The sequence below is a fragment of the Miniopterus natalensis genome, chromosome 4 (genome assembly GCF_054644295.1).
Source record: "Miniopterus natalensis isolate mMinNat1 chromosome 4, mMinNat1.hap1, whole genome shotgun sequence".
NCBI lineage: Eukaryota > Metazoa > Chordata > Mammalia > Chiroptera > Miniopteridae > Miniopterus > Miniopterus natalensis.
The window spans coordinates 71,093,874-71,105,148 of NC_142084.1; the positions used below are offsets into that span (position 1 = coordinate 71,093,874).

Genomic DNA, 11,275 nt, shown 5'->3' on the forward strand with positions numbered 1-11,275 from the left:
AGAGAGGAAGGGAGAGGGAGAGAGAGAGATAGAAACATCAATGATGAGAGAGTCACCGATCGGCTGCAGCCCACAACCCGGGCATGTGCCCCGACCGGGAATCAAACCCTGATCGCCTGGATCCTAGGTCGATGCTCAACCACTGAGCCACGCCCAGCCAGGCTCAAATAATTTATCATTAAAGTAATTTTATAAGTACGTATGTACATACGTGTATATACAGAGAGAGAGCGAGAGCACATAAATGTAGCAAAATGTTTGTAATTGGTGAATCTAGGCCTGTGGTTCTCAAAGTGTGTTCCCTAGACCAGCAGCAGCATCAACTGGGAACCTGTTAGAAACACAGATCCTTAGGCACCTCCCTAGAAACTACTGAATCAATAACTCTGGGGAGGGCTCAGGAATCTGTTTGAACAAGTCCCCCAGGGCAATCTGATGCACACTCAAATTTGAGAACCACTGCTCCAGATCAGGACTTACTTGGTCAATTCCAGCCCTCCGGCCATATCTGGCCCTCTGATTATTTGTGTAAATAAAGCTTTATTGGCACCCAGCCACATCCATTCATTCACATATGTCTGTGGCTGAGTTTGTTCAACAACAGCAGATCTGGGTAATTGTGACAGAATCCTTCTCACCCCCAGACCTGAACATATTTACTACCCAGACTTTTAAAGAAAGTTTGCCAATCCCTGGGCTGAATGAAGGGCATACAGGATCTCTCTATGCTGTTCTTCCAACTTTTCTGTATGTTTGAAGTTATTTCCAAATAAAAGCTTAAAAGAAAATCACTGCCTTCTTTCTGTGAATATGTTTATTTCGAAGGAGAAATGATGGGTTTGCTGTGCAGTTATATTTTCTTTCTAATAAATGCAGGGCTACTAAGATTTCAAATGATAACCAATAGCTACTTAAATCCTTCCTAAGCCTGCAGGAAAGGGTACTGGCCACTTCAAGGGCTACTGGTGTCCCTTATCGAGGAACAGTGCACCCACCAGCATTCTTGCCTCCTTCTGCCGCACAGACCACCTTCTGGGCCTCCCAGGGGAAGTGGAGCCCCAGGAAAGAACCAAAATTGGAGGTAAAAATTGTAAGAGGCCAGAGGAGAAAGGCCAGTTGTTGATGGTGGCCCTGGCCAGGGTATCTCAGGTGGGTGTGTTCCCGGCACACAGTTTAGAAGCAAATCTCACCTTCTCACTGATGGGCCTCAGGTCTGGGGTGACGGTGAAGACGCTTATGAGCACTAGGAGAAAGGAAAGAGACATGTAGCAGCTCCAGGCCATGGCCAGCCCTTCCCCCAACCCGCACCAGCCACCCACCTCGGTGCTGGGGCCTGTACACTGGCTTGTCGGTCTGGATGAACACGGAGGTTCCCCGCGCATCCACGGTCACTGAGGTCTGATTGTGGAAGAGGGTACTCTCCTCTGCCTGCTGGTGTCGGCCCCACACCTTCAGGAGGGCCTGGCCCCAGAGGCCTGTGGGCACCTGTAGGCAGAGCGTGGAACATTGGAAACAGGATGTCACCCTGGAAGGGACCAAGGTGTTGGAAAAGCAGTGTGGAGGTCTAGGGTGAGGGTGCTCACCCGAGGTAACTGTGCCCCCCAGGAGATATTTGGCAGTTTCTGGAGACGTTTTGGGGTGTCACAGCTCAGTGGAGGGCATCTAGAGGGTGGAGGCCAGGGATGCTGCTCAACAGACTAGAGATCCCAGAAGGGTCTTGGATCCGTAGCACTTAGAATAGTTCTGGATGAGCATTTCTCAACTTGGGTTAGGGGCGGGGAAGGAGGACCCTGCAGTGTCTGGAGACATTTCTAATTGTCATAACTGGCGATGAAGGTGCTATTGGCATCTATCTAGTGGGTTAAGATCTGCTGGCTCCCTCTCCCAGAGTTCATTGGTCTCCTACACAAATCCCCATCGATCCTGTGAAGAGTGCCTTCCTGTGTGTGGTGGCAGGGGGCAGCATATAAGCTTAACCCCTGTCCGGGCAGCCCTGCTTTCTGATTCACAAGAAGCAGGCCGGCTCAGAGGAGGCTGGCAAGGGTGGCTGGAGGGTATTTCTTGATGGTTTCCCAACTGTTGACATTTGGGGCTGGTTTGTTCTCTGGGGTGGGGAGGTCTGGGCACCGTGGAGTGTTGAGCAGCATCCCTGGTCTCTACCCACTAGATGCCAGCAGCAACCCCACCATCACCGCTGGGACATCCATAAATGTCTCTAGTCATTGCCAAATGTCACAGAGAGAAAAAGAGTTCTATAATTGACCTCCTTGCCACAGCTCTTAGGTACTAATGACACAACCGCTGGAAGAGGAACCACCTCAGGCTTCATTCTGATCACTGGCAGAGGGCACATTATAATTAACAATGACTTTCAATTTAGCCCATTCATTTAGGGATTCCTTTGAGCATCTGGTAAAAGTTAAGGACTAGCTAACTCAGTAAACGCCTACAATTTCAGTGCTTACAAACCCCTGAAAATCCAAGGACTCCAGTTTAAAAACCCACGTCAGAGAATTACCTACAGTGTAGTTTGGTATGTAAAGAAGTTTTTAAATAACAATATTCAATGCCAACAAGGCTGCGGAAAATTTGGTCTCTAATGTGTGGGGGAAGGGGGTGCCATGGGCAGGCCATGCTGTGTCTTCTAAAACAGAGCAAAACTGCCCTGACCAAGTAGTTCAGTTGGTTAAAGTGTCGTCCCAATGCACAAAGGTTGCAGGTTCGATCCCCAGTCAGGGCACATACAAGAAACAACCAATGAGTGCATAAATGGGTAGAACAACAAATCCATGTTTCTCTCTCTCTCTCTCTTCCTCCCCCCTTAAGGGGCATCAAAAGTTATACACAGATTTTTGACTGCATGGGGGCATTGCGCCAGTAACTCCCTCATTGTTCAAGGATCAACAGTATACAAAAGGGATGCAATAAGGTGTTGTTTACAACAAGATGCAAAATACAATTATAGAGACTTGAAATCATAGAAGTATGTTTATATGGTGTGTTTAGAGAAAACAACAGGGAACACCATGGTGGATACCCTTTCATTGCAACTATGAAAGTAAACGTCCTCACATAGACAAGGATTTGCAGGAAACATGAAAAAGTGAAAAGTATGGGGAAAGAGATTATGGGTGACTTTTCTCCTTTGATAAATTCTTTCCTCATCAATCAATTTTACATTGCTGTTTATGACTTTTCTCTTGTTCCATTCCAATTCAGTTCTTTATTTCCAAGGTAGAGTTTATGATTTTAAAAATTCATAGCTTACCTTGAGTTTGATTGTCCCTTTATCTAAAAAATGAAAATAAACAAAAAAGGGTTAAATCAGAAGCTGTGTTTTCCTGCCCAACCTCCCTGGGCTGCGGCCTTACAAACAGGAGTTTCTCAACCCAGAGAGATTTTCTATGGACAATCTCTGGGTCACGCTGGGCTGGGCTGGGATTGGCAGAAGTGAGAGGTTTCCTCCAAACTGGTGAGAGCTAAAGGCCGGAGGGGACAGACAAAGCTGAGCTATTCAGGGGAAAGTTGGCCGGCCTGCAAACTTGATTCACTTCACCCTTGGCCTCTGCCCAAGGTAAGCTGTGAGAGGAGCAAAGAGAAAACTCCAGTGAAGAGGAACAGGGGAAAGAAGAGGAGACTGAGGTCCCCAGTGGACCTTGCTCGAGTGGATCTGACTAATCTCCCATCACCTCTCTCTTCGACCCAAATGGAGTCATTTGTTATTCCGACACCTCTAGGGGCTTTCTGGCCTTCAAGCCCTATTTAGGCATCTACTGTTTCTGTCTCCCAGAATCAATTCCTCACTAGCCAAACCCTGATTTCCTTGTGGGAACCATCTGCCCAGTTCCCAGTCCATGTCATTCGGTGGGGGTCCCTGCAAATCTACATAGGCCTTGGCCCTGATCACTGTGATTGGCTCAGGGTTGAGCACATGATGACCCAAGATAGGCCAACCAGCATAGGCCTTGACCTTGGTCACAAGGATTGGGTCAAGATTAAGCATATGACCCAAAATGAACCAATCAGCATAGGCCTTCTCCCTGGTCACAGGGACTGGGTCAGAGTTGAGCATATGACCTAAGATGGGCCACTCAGAAGGAATCCTGGGAACCCCACAACCACTTCCTCTGAGCTTTGAGGAGACACAGGCCCATGCAGAAATGGGGCCAGGAGATGGCTAGAAATGTCCATGGACTTTTCTAGTTATTAGAACCCCTAAAACTCTGTTGTTGAAACCAACCTGAGTTGGGTTTCAGGGCTGGCCACTGGAGTGGAATAGGGACTGCCTGCACTCTTCCTGCCCACCCAGTCCCTTCTCCTAGTTTCCACGCCAGGCCAGCCTCCCCATGTCCCCCCAGAGGACAGGTGCTGTCCCACTAGAGCCCAGCATCATCTCTGTGTCTCCTGTGGCTGCATCATGCTCATGCTCCACATGAGGAATGAGTGACCCACTTTGCCAGACTGGGTGCCCCCAAGGCAGGGCCCTGGTCTCACCACCTTTGCCCAGGAGGCCAGCGCTGTTGTTATCTGCAGTTTACCAAGGAAACTGTGGGAGAGGCTGGCTGAGGGCTTAAGCTCCACTCAGCTGTAAGCCCAGGTCTAGATCCAACACCACATGGGGGGTGAGGGGAGGGGTCAAAGCTCAGTGAAAGGTCTGATGTGGCCCCCATCCCACCTCTAGCCAAAGCTGACACAAAAGGGTGCTTTACTCCATCCATATCTGTACCCATAGAACCTGGGCTGCAAAGGAGCAAAGTATTCTGATTTCCCATTCTGGGCAGGTGGCTGTCCCTCCTGGGTCTTACTCTCTTTATCTGTGACATGGGGAGAATTCAGTCTGCCCTCCCTCTCCTGCTGGAGTTCTGGGGAGGTAATATGGGAGGAAGCAAAGCAGTGCCCACCCTGCCAAAGCCCTGAAGGCCAGCAAACTGCTCCACTGTGCAAAGGTAGAAGAAGCCCCTGTCAGACTCCGCAGGGACCTACCCAGGATGGCTCCCTGGCTCCATGCCACTGCCTCGCCCTGGGCCACCAACTGAGCCTGGACCATGACTTCCCTTGGGGAGTTAAAGATGGTCACGCTGATGACTTCCTCCACTCCCGAGCGGAAGACAGAGGGTGCAGCGATCAAATAGCCCCTGCAGGAGAGGAGAACCATGGTGAAGGCCAAGGGTGCCTGACCCACCCCTGGCTTGCCTGCCACACAGGCAGGGTCAGGGTGCACCCCAAGCTGACTCCCACCTAAGCCTGACCACACCCCGAGAGCATGGTCACTTTATGTGCCTATGTTCCCCATCAAACTATGAGCTCCTGAAGACCACGGACTGGCTTATTCACCTCTGAAGCCTTCATGAGGTAAGAATCTGGCCTCTCTGAATCTACCCAGCACCACACACACCCCCTTCGATATCCGCATTCTGGCCTCTGGCCTTTTCTCTGCCATTGGACATTTTCACTTGTCGCATGCAGTCTAAAATACTCTTCCCTGTAGGCTAATGGGCAGGACTCTACTTCATCCGCCCAGCCACTCTGTGAGAAGTGTGAACATCTCCCATTTACAGAGTCAGAAATTAAGTCCTGGAGAAGCCAGGTCATGTGCCTGAGTCAGTGAGAGACCAGGATTTGAACCCAGGCAGCCAGAATGGAACCCAGTGGAAAGAAGCAAGGAGCTTCCCACAGCATTAATTTTAAGAATAAAACTCTGAAAACAAACTAAATGACCTGACACAGGAAAAGCTCCGCGAACCATGGAATCAAAACATCCCTCTAAAAATCCTCAGCTTGACTGTGAAGACACTTCTGGAAAAAAGGTATCCTTATCCACATTTCCAGACAGGAGAACTGGCCTTGCAGAAGGAGAAGGAATGTGCACCAGATCACACAGCCAGGCAGGAGAAGGCCCTGGGTGCCCTTGGGGTACCTGGCCTGAGTCCCAGCCCTGCCCACCTGAGTTCCTGCCTCCTCATAGTCTGCAGCTTTCCACTGAAAATTACAAAGGCTCATCCATAACCACAGGACCTGCTCACAATGCAACAAGTGCTAAATGTAAAACTATAAAAGCACTAGAAGAAAACACAGGAGAAAGGCTTTGTGAACTTGTGTTGGGCAAAGATTTCATGAATAAGATACTAACAGCACATTCCCAGTCCATCAGAGAAATCACTGATAAATGACTTCATTAAAACTTCATGAAAAGTCTGGCATTTCAAAAGACACAATGGGTTCCTGCAGCACTGACACTGGGAGCCTGCTGTGCTCTATCTGGCTCAATGACCAGAGTTCATGCACCCTGGGTTCCTATGTGTACTGTCCAACTGCAGGACCAACCAGAGCCTGCAAGGATCTCGAGGACCTACCCTCTCCTATATGACTCTGGCACTAATGAGAGTGGGCAAAGACCCTAATTTCAAAGGTACACTGGCCAGACCCAGCAATGACTGGAAGGAGTAATGTTCTGACTCCAGCACCAACAAGTGCCTGCCAACTGGGTTCCTGAGTGCATTGTTTGGCCCCAGCCATGCACAGAGCATGCACTGTTCCTGGGTATGTAACTATATCTTCTGGAGCGTGCAGTGGCCCTGGGTTTCGTGGATGTCCAGATCCAGCACTGACACGAATGTGTACTGACCCTGGATCTTATTCCATATTCTGTCCGACTCCAGCACCCAGAATGCAGTGATGCTGGGAATGGACATGGACCATTTTAAGCATGGGAAGACCCTTGCTTCATATGTGATGTGCAGTGTCCAGTTCCTGCACCAACAAGAGAGTGCAAAGACCCTGAGATCCCCTGGGCAGTGCTGGCCTCAGCGGTGCACAGAACATGCAATGATCCTGAGTACTATACTGTCCAGAGCACACAGTCACCCTAGGGACATGCTGCTACTATCTAACTCCAGCATCAACCCGGGCGTACAGTGACCCTGAGCTCCTGTGTCCTGTCTCGCTGCTGCACTGGAATGTGGCCGCAATTAGAACAGAGTCTTTCCGTCCAGCTCCCAGCTGATCCATGGGGCCTCCCACCTAGTATGTGCTGAGTGTGGAAGAGCATCTGGGGAATATACAAGCCACATGTTTGTTTTCTTTGGTCTCCTTTAGAGCCCTTATCCAGGTCTTAGTTAGCCTCTTCACCCAAAGGTCCAGAGAACCACATGAATTTTCCCTGTGGGTCAGGAGCTTCAGCTGGTAGTATGCTCACCAGCCAATCACTGTCAACCCTGATATTTGGGCTGACACTGGCTTCTCATCTTTTGGACCTGGAAAAAAAGTGGTGTTTGGTAAAGTGCAGTGTTGATCTTACAACTCTTGCAAATCCATGCTGTTTTCTGGGTCCAGGGATTTCTCATGAAAAAAACACATGGGGGCACAATCCAGAGCTTTTCCTAAAGTGAGATCCTCCAGGCCGGTGGACCGAGGCTCAGAGGCCAGCTAATCTTGAACCCCAAGTCCGTCACTGTGTCTCCCAGCATGGGTTCCATTTCACCCAACAGTGGTAAGATCCCAGGGCTCATTTCGTCAAACCCTGTTTGAAACTCTTCAACAAAGGGACTCTGAACTTGGTCCACATAAGGCAGGGTCTCTCATTTAGGGCTGTGTCATGCTGTGTGTTGGGGGCTCATCATAAGTGGCAGAATGTTTAGCAGCATCTCTATCTCCTGCCCAGTAGATTCCAGCAGCATTTCCTCCCCCTGGATGTGACAACACCAAAATGCCTCTGGATAATGCTGAATGACCCCAAGGGGACAAAAATCACCCCCTGGCTGAGAACTGATATTCTAAAAGGTGTCACATCAGCACAAAAGTTTGCTGGATTCCAACTTCACAAGGTCCAGGGGAGGAAAATCCCATTGCTCGAAGTGCAGTGTGGTGTCTTTTCAAATTGTGATCCCAAAGGAGCAGTGTGGCTGGAGGCGCTGCCACCCACCCAGACCCACTGGTGCCCTGTTTTCTGGGAACTCCTAGACAAGGGCTGCTTGAACAAACCACCTTATAAAGGCTGAGCTGAATGAAAAGGCTGAGCTTGGGCAGCTGGAGGCAGCCCCCCTGAACCCACAGTCTTGCAGGGCTAACCCGAACTGAGCAGGTCTGGAAAATTTCCCTATGAAGCCAGCTCATGGGAAATTCTCCTTAGCAGCTAGTTAATTCACCTCCTCACTGTGTCAGTCCACCAGAAGCTCTGTAAGAGAACTCCAAGAAAAATGTGGAAACCAAACAAACACTTCCTCCCCCACCACCACACCCTTCCTAGGAAAACGAACTCTCTCCCATTTCTCAGCCAAAAGGCGAACCTCTTACCTTCATGCCACGGACAACTTGAAATCACCACCCCAGATGACAGCCACGGTCACCCAAGGGAGAGAGGTGAGGTGGGTGGGCTTGCAGCCTGAGCTCTGGTGAGTCCCTGTACCTCCAGGGGGCCACTTGTGAAGCCTCAGAGTTCCCTGTTTCCCAGTCCGACCCGTAAGTATTGGGGGACTAGAATCTAGGTGCCACCCAGCGCAGAGGCTGTGTGCCCTTGGACCGGTCGCTGCACCTCTCTGAGCCAATCTCCGAGACTCCCACCCAGAGAAGGCGGCCAGCCTTCTCTGTCGCCCGGGGCTACTCACGGGGCCTGGGGCTGCGCGGCGTGCATGCCGTCCCTCGGCGACAGCAGCAGCAGGAGCCGGAGCAGCGGCCCAAGTAGGGCTCCCCACATTTTCCGGCTCCGCGGAGACGCTGCACCCAGGGAGGGGGCCAGGACCGGGTTGGACTGGGGCTGGGGTCCGAGCGCCTCTGTCCCCGCTGCGCCGCCGGGGGCCCTTTGTTCGCAGCCCCGGCGCCTTGCGCCCTGCGCCATGCGCCCTGCTCCGAGCCCGGCCAGGCTGGGGCAGCGGGGACCAGCCCCCTCCCCGGACCCGCCTCGGCCGGACCCGCCCCGCGCGCCCCGCCCCTCCCCGCCCCTGCCTGTCCCGCCCCGAACTCATCCCCACCACCGACTCTCCCCACTCGCTCCCGGGACCCGCCCCCTGCCCGGATGCGCCCCCAGTCCCGGCCCATCCCCTTCCCCTCAGCGACCCGACCTATCCCCTCTGCCCCTCCGCCGCGGCCCAATACCCTCCCCAAACCCGCCCCCGTCTCCGCACTGTCCTTGCTTCCACCCTGTGGGTCCGCCCCCCAAGCCGCCAACCCGAGGCCCCTCGGTGGACATGGACCCGTCCCCGCCCCGCATAGGGGTGGGGCGGCTCTGTGCCCTTTTCACCCCCCACCATGCAGGGCCTGCTGTGTCCCCCCAAACTCCCCTCGCCCCCACCCTGGAGACTTGTGCCATGAGCAGAGCTTGAGGAGCGGAGCCCTTTGGAGAAGCTAAGGCTGGCTAGGGGGCCAACCCTCCAGACTCACAGCTACCTCCAGGTCCTTGTCTCTCCTCACTTCTGCCCTCTCCCCATCCCCGGGGTCTGCAAATCCCCTGGGCAAGGCCCCTTCCTCTCTGAATCTCCTTTTTTCTCTGACAAACAGCAGAGGTGGGCCAGCACCCCTTCTTCTCTTGAGGGCAGGGATCCCCTCCTGCCTCTCCCAGTGTCTCCAGCTCAAAGATGGTCCCCCTGTTGTAGGTCCCTCTGGTGGGGGCACCTCCTTTCAATGTCATGTTCAAGTCCTCTCCCCACTCCCTCCAGTATCACCCCCTACAACTGGCCTGAGGCCTCTTTAGTGTTTATGGGGACCAAGTCCAAACTTGGGGCTGCCCTGAGGCTGCCTTGATGGCCCAGCCTCACCCTAGCTCCTCCTGCACCCTGTGCTGACCCCACTGCCTGCCTTTGTTCAAACTCTGCCCCTGCACCCTCCTCCTGTGCCTGCCCAGTCCTGCTCCTTCCTGGACCCTCTTTGCTCCCGGGCACGGTGGGCTCTCCAGGCAGCCTCCTCCGCCAGCCTTCCCCATAGGCTTCGGACCAAGCCCTGGGCAGGCAGGGGGCCTTCAGGACACACAGGATCTGCCACAGGTGATGGAGGAGGGGGCAGCGCAGGAACCGGAGTAGGCGAGGGAGCAGCATGGGCAGTGGCGGTGCTGAGAGACCAGGAGGAGGTGCCAGCCTACAAGCACTCGGTCACCAAGCAGGATCTTCTAATAAAACCCTCATAGCTCGTTCTGCCCTACCCAGCCCAGCCCCCAAAGCCAGAGGGAAAGCAGGGCATGCCTGTGTGCAGGGGCAGCTGTGGCGTGGGATGCTTCCTGCCCAGGCAGGCACAGCTACGATGTCACTTGGGGAACCACCAGCGACACTAATGAAGCTAAAACTTCATGTGACCTTTGACCCCACTAAAGGAAAAGGGTGTAACCAAGGTGACGCAGCCAAGCAGTCAGGTGGTGAGAGGCAGTGAACAACCAGAGGCAGCCTGTGCGTCCACAGGACGAGGGACAAACAGATGAAGGAGGTGCCGTATGTGAGCCCTTGAAGCAGGGAAAGTGAGGAGAGGGGGACAAGAGTGGGAGGTGGACCGAGCAGGGAAAGGAAAACAGGGAGGCTATTGCAACAAGACTCAAGGGCTTTCACTTCCTGCTGCCTGGGGGGCATAGCCAGGTGCTGAGGAAGGGGGACTGGGGGGGTCTTCCTGCCCCCTGTGTCCCCTAGGCCCCAGCACATGAGGACCAGGGCTGCTGACTCCTTGGAGGAGCAGAGACCTAGGGTCCCGTGTGAGCTTTGAGGGAGGCTCCTCCTCTGGTCTTACCCGATCTCAGCAACGAGCGCAGCAAGAGGGCTTTTGGTTTTCCCCAAGTCCAAAGGGTCCAGAGAGCCAACCTGAATATCTTCTCAAGGACTTCAAGGTGTCCAGAAAAGAGCAACAGCCAGCAGGAAAATTTGCTCAGGAAAAAGATGCAAAAGCTGCTGGGAATCTCCTAGGAGCAGGAAAGTGCCTTCCAGGACACCTTTACAGATGGAGAAAAATCCAGGCCAAATCTGTCCAGCACTCTGCCTGATGCACATGGAGAGGAACATGCATTCACCCTCCCAACAATGGTTGTAATGTCTTGGTGCATGTCTGTGTGTGTATACACACCATACATGCATTCCCGGTCTGGTAGAAGCACGGGAGGAAGAGCACAGGATGAATTTCCTGTGCCTGCTGGAACAAATTACCATAAATTTGATGGCTTAAAACAACAGGACTTTAGACAACCCACAGGATGGGACAAAATATTTGCAAATCATATATCTGGTAAGGGATTACTATCCAGAATATATAAAGAGTGCCCACAATGCAACAATAACAAAAAGCATATAAACCAGTTCAACAATGGGCA

At 52.6% G+C, this 11,275-nt stretch overlaps 1 protein-coding gene across 1 annotated transcript in view; it reads right to left on the reverse strand.

Annotated features, from left to right (window-relative positions):
* Positions 1-8,833, reverse strand: part of CPAMD8 (C3 and PZP like alpha-2-macroglobulin domain containing 8) — a 56,309-nt gene extending 47,476 nt beyond the window's left edge. The window contains exons 1-5 of the mRNA XM_016209390.2: positions 8,604-8,833; positions 4,984-5,135; positions 3,269-3,291; positions 1,320-1,485; positions 1,191-1,243 (exon numbers count right to left, since the gene is read on the reverse strand). Coding sequence (XP_016064876.2) covers positions 1,191-1,243; positions 1,320-1,485; positions 3,269-3,291; positions 4,984-5,135; positions 8,604-8,833 — 624 coding nt within the window. The remainder of the gene's footprint in view (positions 1-1,190; positions 1,244-1,319; positions 1,486-3,268; positions 3,292-4,983; positions 5,136-8,603) is intronic.
* Between the last annotated feature and the right edge of the window lie 2,442 nt (positions 8,834-11,275).